This window comes from Empidonax traillii, unplaced genomic scaffold, assembly GCF_003031625.1.
Source record: "Empidonax traillii isolate 1590-97213 ecotype Southwest subspecies unplaced genomic scaffold, ASM303162v1 scaffold1099:size633499, whole genome shotgun sequence".
In the NCBI taxonomy this organism is placed as follows: Eukaryota; Metazoa; Chordata; class Aves; order Passeriformes; family Tyrannidae; genus Empidonax; species Empidonax traillii.
The window spans coordinates 434251-446346 of record NW_020956292.1 but is presented as its reverse complement, the minus strand read 5'-3'; the positions used below and the strand labels follow the sequence as shown (position 1 = coordinate 446346).

The 12096-nt window shown below is 39.8% G+C and overlaps 1 protein-coding gene across 3 annotated transcripts in view; it reads left to right on the top strand.

Annotated features, from left to right (window-relative positions):
- Window positions 1-1210: 1210 nt before the first annotated feature.
- CASC1 (cancer susceptibility 1) overlaps window positions 1211-12096 on the top strand; it is a 19971-nt gene continuing 9085 nt past the window's right edge. Inside the window, exons 1-7 of one of the 3 annotated variants that reach the window (XM_027904886.1) lie at window positions 1212-2694; window positions 3553-3632; window positions 4819-4920; window positions 7023-7160; window positions 8403-8549; window positions 9643-9746; window positions 10805-11084. In XM_027904886.1, the coding sequence (XP_027760687.1) occupies window positions 2631-2694; window positions 3553-3632; window positions 4819-4920; window positions 7023-7160; window positions 8403-8549; window positions 9643-9746; window positions 10805-11084 (915 nt within the window). In that variant the 5' untranslated portion in view covers window positions 1212-2630. Of the gene's footprint in view, window positions 2695-3552; window positions 3633-3658; window positions 3783-4818; window positions 4921-7022; window positions 7161-8402; window positions 8550-9642; window positions 9747-10804; window positions 11085-12096 lie in introns of those variants that run through there. The other 2 variants (XM_027904888.1, XM_027904889.1) reach the window with 2 other exon arrangements.

Here is a 12096-nt window from a genome sequence, read left to right as displayed (position 1 = left end):
CACCGCCTCATGGTGCGGCGGGCAAGGGACGGGAAGGGACGGGAAGGGCCAGGTGGTGGGAATGAGGAGGTGGTGGGGTGGGGTCATCCCCGGACCGGAGTGCTGCTCATCATCTGAAGTACGTGGGAAAATGTATATCCGAAGGTATATGGTGGAGGGGGAAAAAAAAAAAAAAAAAAAAAAGATTTAAGAGTGCAAAAAAACCCCCCACTTGTTTTTCCTGCAGTCCCCAGTGCCGTGCCGTGGTTTGTTGTGGATTTCCCGGCGTGACACCCGGCTTGGGAGGGAGCTCGGGCTTTGTCGCCACGGCCGCTCCGTGGTGATGACAAACCTCATCCCTCCCAGGCTCAGCCTGCCCGCTCCTTCCTCCCCTTTTTGTGTCCCCGCGTGGGTCATTAATGGCCCCGCGGTCACGCGAGTTCACCGGGCGGCGTTCGGGCCGGGAAAGGTTAAATTGGTAAAGAAATGGTTTACTGCTGGATGTTCTGGCACTCTGGGAGCTGTTCTCGTTTCCTCGCAGTTGTCTGGGGAAGTCCCCGAACTGCGTTTCTCCGGGTGCGGTTCCCCGGCTGATGGCGGAAAAACTCGGTGGTGTTTCTGTGGCATCGCACGATGTAATTCAGTGTTATAATTTAGTGTTATTTGGATCGGCACACGGTGACATTCGATGAGTTCAGAAAATACTGGGAAAAACATTTTACTAAACTGGGTCCTACCCTAAAATACATATTTCACGTGCATCACTTTTTTAACTGTGAGAATAAGTAAAGTCACTTCTTAAATCATAGGGGTAATTTAGCCTGATAAATTACGAGGGTCTGTAGTCATGTGTTGGTGGCTGATATTCTGCAGTACTGAAGTTACAGTCATTACAGTTTTTCAATAGTTAACCTCATCTAATTTTACTGAGTAGTTGTATTTTCTAATTATTCTTTTACAGTTGATACCCTATTCTCTGACGTTCACTTTCTTTTTTTGTTTCCCCCTGATCCTTTAGGGTCCCAAATCGAAAAAAAAGGTAGGTAGGCAGAAACATGCTCTAGTTCATTGTTGCATTTATATTTTTAATCTGCCTTTTTTTTTTTTTTTTTTTTTTTTTTTTTTTTTTTTTTTTTTTTTTTTTTTTTCCCTTGAGACAGTTGTTCAGGGTTAATTGAATTTGAAGGAGGAACTAGATTGTATAAATTCATCCCATGGATTATTCTTAATTTGATAATAATGAATTTATCCACCCCCCACCATCTCAGTCTTGTCAGTGTTATGTTGTTATAAGAATGTGAAAAGAAATGGAGTAAAAAGTGACTACAAGTAACTGAAACAGGCAAATTTCCTTTTTCACTTAAAGTCATCAAAGATTTATTTGTTTGTTTGTTTAAGTGAAAAAACCCTGATTCTTCCCTGAAATTTAATGAGTAGGACTGTGGGGTTTACTGATTCTATTTCAGGATAATTTTGCAAAGAAATGCTTTGGTAACAAATGTGCTGAGATGCCCTCAAACTCTGATGGGTATGTGTGTGTTGTTGGCACTAAATTGTTACTACTGGTTGTGTTCCAGCTTCGTGATAAGCTCTGTATTCAAAGTTACCCTTATCTATGTATTTACATGCAAAGTAGTGTAAAGTGAAGAGCTCTCCACGTAGTTATTTATATGTGAAATCAGAATCAGAGTCTGAAATAACAGCATTTGTAACACGATTCGTGCGTGAAAAAGGATCAGGATGTATTTTCTTGGTGTATTTTTTTTTTTCATCAATACCTTGCCTTTCAGCCTGAGTTCAGGCTGCTGTCGCTCTTAGGCTCCAGCATGTAGAGGAAACAATGTGGAATATCGTGGTTTGTTTCCTCGTGTGTCAAAAAAAAATAGCTTTATTTGCCCCACTCGTAAACAATAATGTTGTCTGTGAATTAATTTTGCAGCTTGGATCCAGTTATCACATTTTTATGTGTATCATCCATAAGAAATCTGTGAATGCTGTGAATTACAGGACAAAAGTCAGTGTTCTGTTTTGGTTCATCTGTTACGTGACAGTAGATTTTGCGTGTTATTTGCCTTGCCTTTTATTTTTATCAACTATATACCCAGACCTCAAAGAACTGATACACTGATTTCTGAGAAATCCAAATTTAAAATACATTTTTTTTTCTAGGATTAGGCCAGAGGTTGAATAGTGGACTGTGTGGAGTTGCAGTGAGGATTTTATAACAGAAAAGAGAACTCTTTGTTGCTTGTCTTCTGAATTAGATGCTTCTAAATGCCAGACTTGCCCCAAAATACATTTCCCAGTATTTCCCAAAATATTTGAAGTTATAACATCTACTTTCTTAGCCAGTCTACCTGTTATTCAATTTCTACATTAAAAACAGTATTCTCCCATTGTGGCCATGTTTGGATATGTCTAGCATAGAATAATATATTAATTGTAAGAACATATATTACATAATGAAAATGAGAATAAAATGGAATCCAGCATGTTTATTGCCATTCTGGGGGTTTCATTCAATGTGTGGAGAGTTTAAAATATTAATTCAGGGATCACATTAGAAGGGCAAATTTATAGAGTTATGCACCTCTCAAAATGTATTAAAATAACACTTGACTTTTTTTTTTTTCTTTTAATTTACTGCACACATGAAGCCTGGTGGCAAAAAAGCTGAAAAGAAAGAAGAGGAAGGGAAGAAGCTGACTGAGGGAGGTATTGTGCACTTCATTTATAGGGAATGGTGATGGGCAGGTAATTTATTTTAAAGAAATGTGCAGGAAGTCATTTTTTGAGCTACATGTGAATTGATATTTCTGTTCCACAAACACGGGTGGGTCCTCTCTGTTTTCTGGTGTGAGCCAAATTCTGTGTTGGTTGACCCCACTTCTCAGTTTCCCATCAGAGCAATCAACTCTCCTCTAGTTATTTCTCCTGCAGTTAGGAACTTGGGAAGAATTAACTTGCCATTAATTCATCCTGGTGGGGGCTTGGGCGTGCTGTGACTGCTACTGAGTGCTTACTGATCACCAGTAGCCCTTTGTGGGTGGGAGCAGCAGCTCAGGCAGGTTTGGGAACTGCTGTTGCTCTCACCTCAGTGCAACACTGATAACCTTGTCATGATTTCCAAGTAGGTGGGGAAGTTCAGGTCTCTGTTAGGGAACCTCTGGGTTGATGTTCCTGCTCAGGCTGAAGGCTTAGAGGTTGAAATCGATTTTAATTTTCACATCCTCTGTAACTTTCTAATCCTTATGGCAGCAAAGAGAAGCTTTGCTGGGATGGGGAGCAGCTGATCCTGACGAGGATTTCAGTGAACAGGTTGAAATTGTAGGGAAAAAGAGGGCTTGTTGATCCTTGTCTTGTCTCCACTTGTATCATCACAGGCTGGTGGGGCAGTGCCGTAGATAGTGTGTTTTAATGCTGTGATTCAAATTAATTTGACTCGTGGGAGTGCTAAACATTCACGCTGCTCGTTTGAAGCTTGTTCTGTCCTTACAGTTAATAACAAAATCACTTGCCTGGTTTGATGAAGCAAAATACAGTTATGCTCTTGATCTATTTCCCAATCTTCAGATGAAGCTGAACAAGAAGAAGCAGCAAGACTTGAGAAGGAGAGACTCCATCGGGAACTCATGGCAAGGCTGGAGGCAAAAGTTAGTTTGTCCTCACTGAAAAAAGCTAATCCTATTTCTAAACTTGAGATGAGGCCTGTAAAACATTAGTGAGAGAATAGGAATTAATTTCTTCCTGTACTCACTGTTGGGAACAATAGAGAGGACAATTTCCAGCTTCCATGGATTAACATTAGTCCTAAAATCCAGCCAAGGCACTGGGAGATGAGATCCCACAAATTGAGGAGGTGCTGAGCTGGATTAGTGATGAAACATAGTGCATGTGAAGTCAAAGAAAATTATGCTGATTTTTTTTCCTCTTTCACTAAGCAAATATCTGGCTTAGTGTTGCTTTGATTTAGAAAAATATGTGAGAGAGTCTTGCCTGGTTTTGGTGCATTTAAATACATGAACTTTTGTGATATGTGATATACCAGTTTGAATAAAAGCCCCTTTTTTTTTCCCCCTTTCCACTATGCTTTCAACTGAATGTATTTTTTGTGTTCCCCATAATTATATTTGGTACAGCTGCAGCAAGAAAGTATTGGTATAAATTCCTTAATTGGTTACATATTGGGGCAGATACAGTGATTTGTGTGTGTATATATGTGGGTGTATTAGACTATTTATATTTAATTTTCTGATAAGACTAGAATTCAGAACAAAAACTGACTGGTAATATCTAAATTTTTTTTTTCTGTTTTCAAAGAAAAAAAGACATTTACAACAGATATATTTCTTTCTTATTTTTTTAAGAAAAAGTCATTCTTGCCTATGCCTTTTGTACTTCGTAGATTATGTTGTTCCCCTAGGGAGAAGATGAACTTAAAATAATAGAAATTATAAGGGGGAAAAAAAAATCAAATAATCTTGCACACATTTTTCCAGCTTATGCTTACATTTTTTAGCAACTCTCATTAGGATGGTGGTAGGGAAGCTGTTCAAGAGAGAAGTTAACAATGATACGACACGTTATGTTTATTGTGTGGCTCAGCTTGGCAACAAATGTGATTACAATAACATATTGCAAACTACCAGAGTCTTCCCAATTGAATGCTTCATTAAAAAAAAACAAGTTACCGGTGTTTGGATTTGTTTAAATAATATATCGGTCCAATATCCCAAATATTTGTTTGCTTTATGTAAAATAATTGTAAGACCTAAGCCAAATATTTAACTCTGTTTGAGAGACAAATATATATATATATATATGTATGTATTTTAACAGTACCAAGAACAAAAGGAGTCTGAACAAGCAGAACTTAATTCACTGGAACAGAAGTTTCTGTCTGCACAGCAGTGGAAAATGGATTATAGAGAACACGAAAAGGTAATTTTTCTTGCCAAAATCCCTTGTCCTTCCTTTCTTTCCTATTTATTTAATTCATTTTACTTTTAAACATTTCCCCCAAAAAAGCTCTACTAGGGCTTAAATATTTTTTAATAGATTTTGGGACAATTGACATTTGTTTCAGTGGGAGATTGGCCAAAACTTCAGAGCTGGAGATGTGAAAATGCAGCTGAGGGTCAATATCTGCAGTTTAGGGGAGTGGTTGAATTGTCACACAATGGTGTTATGTACCTGTAAAGTTAAATTTTAAGTAGTAAGGTATAGAAATACAGTGGTAGAACATTTCTTTTGTGTAAATGCGTCTTGCAGACCCATCACTCAGTACCAATAATGTGAAATTTGGTCAGTTTGGCTCCAGGTGAGGTTAAATGGACTTGTGGCCAGAAGGGTTTTTCTCTTTGTCCTGTTTATCACTTAATCCTCTTAAAGCCTCTGCAGAACAAATTTAGAATCATAGGATAAATCATGTTAGGGAGCACTTCTGAAATTCATGTAGCTCAGCCTCCTGCACCAGGCAGAGCAAACTCTGAGGTTTTTATTAAGGTGCTCAGTTGGGTTTTGACAATTTTAAGGTTGTTCATACATACCACAGTGTCTTCAAGCAGCCACCTTGACAGCTTTACCACTTTTTCATTTTTCTTTATATGCAATAACCATTTTTTCCTTAAGTGCAGTTGTCATTTCCCTGTCACAGCTTGTGATCGTTGCCAGTTGCCGTTTGTGGATGATTCCAAAAGTGTTTCTTGGAAGGAGAAACGTTAAAATTTTCTGTTTTCAAAAGTAAGGGCAAAATAGAATGACTGTTTTTAAAATAAATCTTCTGAGAAAATACTTGTAGATTTTGGCAAGTACCAGGGTTTGTGTTAGTCTGTTGTTAACAATATTTAGGGCAAAAGAGATATGTAATATCATCAAACGCTGAGTTTCCACATGGATTTCTGTAGAATTTCAGTTCAGATGAACAGATATATTTACAATCTATCATAGCATTTATCCTTTTCCTCAGAGAACAAGTGCTGTTCTTTTTAAGGATGTGGTGATGAAAGTGAAGCTCTCTTTTAAGTGCAAAGATGTAAAAAAAAAAAAAAAAGGGAAATCAGATATTTTAATTACTGAAGACTGATCAGTCTTTTGTACAGGAGTTTCCAGGGCACTCAGCACTCACCTACTATTGCTTTCTTAGAAGTCAGTGGAAATGCTTGTGGAAGTGGCTGGGAATGCAATTATACAAATGTTTTTGCTTTAAAAGGTCCATTTTACTTTGTAATGCAATCTTCAGTAACAGGGTGCTATTAATCTTCACAGCAAACAGGGAGGCAATGTTTCCTTAATAGCCTATTATATGGATGAAAAAAATTACATTATAGGTGATAAATTGATCCCATGAGCCAATGCTAGGCTTATGTTTAGCATTAAGTGGGTTTAGTCTGTCACTAATTTTTTTCTTTCCACCACTTATAAGACCGAACAATAATTGATTTGAAAATAAAATTATTTAAAAAACCCCACAACCCTAATCTAGGATTTAACATTGGCCCCAGAGGTTTCTGTAAGAGTTCAACTTGGGCTGGTAAGGGGGAGGAAAGCTCCATTAGAGGCAGAGAAAGGAGGAATAAACATGTTGGAGTAGAGGCTCTTAAGCAGCGTTGTTGCCAGCGTAGGAATTTTCAGTTCTACCGGCATCACCTGGCCTGAGAACCATCTGCCTCTTCCCCCTGCGCTGGTTCCTTTTTTATGCTCTCAGCCATTTATTCTTTCAGCCCCTCATTTGTGGCAGGTGCTGAAATAATTGCTTTTGTAGGCAAACTCTGCCCAGGAGAACAGAAACCAGTGATAAATAAGCCCAAACAGCAGGTGCTGGGTGGGCAGAACTATCTTTAAACATTAATATCAAAGTAGGCCATTTGTTTGCTGGCGTAGGGACAGGCCAAGTGGTGCTGGAATCCCACTTGGATGCATTTAGGTGTGAGTGTGTCACTGTAATTGTCTTCCAGAACCCCCCTTTTTCCTATGATATCAATAGTGCCTTGCACCTCGTACCTGCATCCTCTTTTCCTTGTTTTTTGGGTTTTTTTTTGTAGTGGGAGCATTACCTCAGCTGTGATGGAATTCCTGACCCAACTGTACCCCAGGAAATCAACACCTTCATGAGCTTGTGGCGTGAAGAGGGAGATGAGGACGTTCAGGTTGTGATGGAGAAGGGGGAACAGGTGCTAAATGTAAGTGTTAAAGTGGTGTAGTTTGGTTTCAACTCATCATATCCCTAACAGTCTCCTCCCTCTAACTATTTTCTTCCTTTTTTTTTTTTTTGTGGCTGTAACCTTCAAAACCTCAAAGTTTTCCTTCAGTTTTTACTTTTTTTTTTTCCATTACAGATTGATTGTTCGCCCTCAAGAAATTGTTTATTGACTTTAAATTTGAATTTCGGGGGTTTGAGTGCAGCGTTCCTTACTCTGAGCTCCAGCATCCCGACATCCATCTTCCCTTCCACTTTAAACAACCTTGAGGGCAGAGCACATAAAGCTCATGTCCTAAATAAATGCTTCGGTGGGCAGCAGCCCCACTGTGTAAGACTTGAGCCAGCAAAAATACCATGTAAGAGCAGGGTTTCCCAAAATTGATGGTTGCCAATCCTTGATGGCTCGTGAAGCAATTTTAAGCAATTGGGGCCTACTCTGTAAATGTAGGGGTTTATTTTCATTTCGATTAGAATTTTAGGGGTTAATTTTCCTTTGTGCTAACTTTATGAGTATATATATAACTATATAACTTTATAATGCTGACTTCTTCAGGAAGTTAAATGGGGTCTTGCAGAATTTGAGGCTGAAAGCTCCATGTGTAATACAGGTTTTATTGAGCTGGTTTGGTTCTGAGCTGTATTTCCTATCTAGCAATTCCTGTTAGGTGCCACAATTTGCACCTTCCACATCCTGCCTTTGTCTGTGCTAGTCCTTTCCAAGAATTTCAGCTGATAACTCCTCCTGGCAAGGATTTTTCTGATAATAATTACATCAAAACGTAACTTCTCTATGCCTTTCTGCTTATTTATTTATTTGGGGTTTCACAGTTGAGATCATTGCTACAGAAAAACAACGGTTGCAAAAATAAACTCATTTTGGATCAGAAGGCTTCATTGTATGATCAGTCCAGGTCAATAAATGATCTGTGGTTGTAAGCTGAGATTTCACAGCCCACAGGTTAAGGAATGAAGGAATTGGATCAGAGGAATGAAGGCAGACACACACCTGAGCCTGGAATTTCCAGCGCTTTGACTGTCTAGCTGAAAAATGCTGTCTTAGCACAATGTCCTAGAGATATAATAAAAAAAGACTGTAACTAAGATTTTTTTTTTTGAGGTATAAAGGAAGCAAATTTGCCTCATTTTTTATGACAGAACAGACACAGTACATTAAGAGTGGTGTCAAAACAGAGATCCTTTTCCCACACGTAATGTCTTCTAGTTAATTGAGAAGTTGCAGCTCCTTTTAATGGACACCCCATCCAGTGAGGTGACAGCAAAAGAAGCAGTCCAGTACCAGGAATCTATTGTGGAACTGCAGAATCTGCTTCATCAGAAGTACAATGAAGCTACACAGCAGCTGCTGAAAGTGAGTAGGATGGACTGCTTTGAATTTGTGATGTGGGCAAGTGCCCATGTTTGAGTCTCAGACCGTCACAGAGTCTGAGTCTGTGGCTTTCCAAATTTAGCACTCGAGTTTCCAAGTCGTGTGTGTGGCACACACCAGGCTTGGAATTCTTCAGCACTCCTGGGAATCTGAACTTCTCATCATTAAGTCACTGAAGATTAAATTGTGGTGAGATTTGGAGGTGTTGGAAGCAAGGGGGTTGCTGTATGAAATTTGTTTCCTGCTTTGCCTCGCTGACTTTAATTAAAATGAGTCGACTCTACGAAAAGAAATTGCAGATGTGAAAAGCAGGTCACAAGGTTACCTTGTGCCCATTTTTTAACACAAATTCATGCGACTAAAATATTTTCTAAACCAAGATCTTGGGAAGAGTGAGGATTATTAAAATAAGAAAAATGAAAATGCGCTCAGGAGTCAGTTTTCTCGGTTGCATGTATAGGTGGTGATCTCGCTGTTTCAAGTATATTAATCATATATATACATAAGCATGTTCAGCAAAAGAATATTGCCAGAGGAAACAAAAACAGGAGGAAGAGTAAAGGAAGTAGTGAACCAGTTGTATATTCATAGCCAAATTCTTGATTGCCTTTACTGAGATTAGGATTGAACTCCTAATGTAATTATCATTTCACAGGTTTTATATTGATTAAATGGTAAAATAATCTGTGCTATGACTCTGATAGGAGTCGATTGTTGCCTATTAAGTCTTTTTTGGGGGCCTTTTTTTCATTACTTGTCCTGAGGAGTATTTTTGAGGGCACATGATTAAGAGGGATAGGCAGTGCCATCGAGGGTAATAATGTCAGAACCCATAATTGGTTGACAGAATTTATGAAGTTAGATGGACAAAAAGAACATAGTTTTAATTTTAGCAAAGAAATTTGAGTTTATAACTGTTGTGGTTTAGTGTAAATACAACACAGCTGGGCTTGGTCTGGTGTATTTTCATTCTTACATGTTTTGGGTTTTTTTATTCATTCAAGTGTAAATGCAAGTAAATCAAAGTGATACAAATAAGAAGAAAATATTATTTAACTGGCTTTTTTCTTTGTAGACAGCTAGTATGTATGAAGATTCTGAAACTGGAAATATGCAGGCAGTCATAAAGGATAAAAATGTTACTTTCTGTGTTTGGGTCAATCTGAAGAAGAAAGTAAGGTACAGCACCCTGAAATTCTTAATCTGAAATGAGGCCTGGCCTTGTCTACCCAAGTTGAGTAAATACCAAGAACCAATTTCATGATCTTTTTTATACACATGTATGTATATAAATTTGTTTCTTAAAATGCTGTTGTAGAACCAGTTAATGCCAGAACAAATTTTGAAGAAAAACAATAAAAACCCTTGCAGAGAATTGAAATTCCTCTGGAAGGGGATGTTTCTTGCTGATGCATTAAATATTTTCTAAGCTGTTACAATGGCTTGCAAAGCAGTGACTGGTGGTGCTTTGTGCTCAGTTCTCTGTTAGGTAAAAGACTCTGGAGCGTGGGATGCTCCAGAGTGGGTTCTGAAGCTGAGATTTGGTTTTTTTATTAGGTTGCCATTTAACTGGTGTCCTTTTCAAAACGAGATTTTTGAGCAGACTGCCTGTTTCCACAGCACAAATATGAGGAATAAGTTACTAAAAGGGTTTTACCTTGACTCAGGCCCTGTTGCTGTAAGCAACTAGTGGGCTGAGTCCTGGGCAACATCAGACTGACCTTCAGGAAGAGCCCATTTGGGGTGGTGTTAAAGCCTTTTGTTCAGCACAGAGATGCACTTCAGATACTCAGCCAATAATTAAAAACTGCATGTGGCTTCAGCAGAAGATTCTTAGAACTTGTGGCCAGCTGATCTTATCCAAAAATAGATATTATTTGGATTGCTTTGGAGGGCGTTGAGGCTGATGTAACACAGCTGGTGGCGTCACCTCTGTAGGGTTTACCTGTTAAATGAGCTTTACCAGGAATGTGCTATATAGAGGAACTGCCATCTGATTCTGCCTCATTGTCATCCTGTCCAGGCATTATTTTGGCAGCTCCTGATGCCCTTAGTGCAGCAGTGGCTTGGCTGGGAGGGTCTCACAGACAGCTGTCGGTCGTGGCATCCCCCTCTGTCCCTCAGGCAGCGCAACAAATCTCAAAACAGATCTGAGCATTTCTGAAGAAATACACAAAAATAAACGCTGCCAGTCTTGCTTACCAGGGTCTGTTTTGGTTTTTAATTCGTGTTCCCAGGTTCAAAACTCACGTGTTCAGCGATGCCCAGCACGGCTTTGATGTTCCCAAGTCCCTGGTTCTGAACAGCGCCGCCGTTCGCATTTTGCACACCCGTTACGACCACGTGTCCCCGCTGTGGCTGCAGTGTCGAGGTCTGCCAGACCTGGAAGCCTTGGAGAGCAAAGAACTGGCTGAGCATCCAAAAGACAATGCAGAAGAACCAGGAGAGGAGGAAAAGAAAGCCAGAGAAGAACCCAGCGTGCCTGCCGAAGAAGAAACGTGTCCTGGTGGGAGAAAGGTGGGTACAAACCCTCAGCACGGGCTTTTGTACGTGGCTCTTGTTAACTTGAGACACAGTCACAGCTTTTTGCTGTCTCCTGGGCATGAGAGTCAAATTCTTAAAGGTTTTTTAGAAAAAGGCAGCTTGTATGAATACTGTCATAGATCTTCTCGAGGGAGTGGAAAGGTGGATGACCGAAGGCTGTCGCACAGAAGGTAGAGAGAGGGAGGTTTGGTGCAGTTGGCAGAGGTGAGTTGGCATTTGGTTGGTGGTTTTAGGAGTAAGATCAAGCCATAGGGAACATCAGGTGCTGTTGTAGGATCACAGAATATGCCAAGTTGGAAGGGACCCACAGGGATCATTGAGCCCATCCCCAAGAGTCACACCCTGTGCCTGGCAGGGTCATCCAAAAGCTTCTTGACCTTTGTCAGGCTTGGTGCTGTGGCCGCTTCTCTGGATATTTCTGTGACTCAGAAATCCAATTTTAGGAAGTTTTGCAGCATGCAGAATAGGATTCAGAGTTCAGCAGGTGCTGGCTGTGCAGGTACTTAGCTGACCCTTTGCTCTTAGAGGGCTTTTCAAATACTACTTCTGGCTGCCTGTTCTCTTCCTTGGCACTCTTCCATGTTAAATGTTGGCTTTAGGTATGATGGAGGTTGCTTGGGTTTCTATTCTTCCTCCTGGGTTTGGGTTTTTCACTTTGGGCATCATCTGTGGCCTTCAGATAAATGACTTGTGCCCTCTGTCTTAAATTTCTGCAGAAATAACTGTCAGACATCAGATTTTATGCCTTCTTAGTGTGTTTGGAGCAATTTCCTGGATTTCACAGAATATTCTGTGTTGGATGGGACCCACAAGGATCATCAAGTCCAGCTCTTAAGTGAATGGCCCGTACAGGGATCAACCCTTGTTCATCATCTTGGGTTTTCTCCTTTTCAGTCCCCAACACCTTTGTGGTGAATCAGTGCTTGAAATCCTACTATTCTTGATTCCTTTTTTCTTTCTTTTCTTTTTTTTTTTTTTTTTTTTT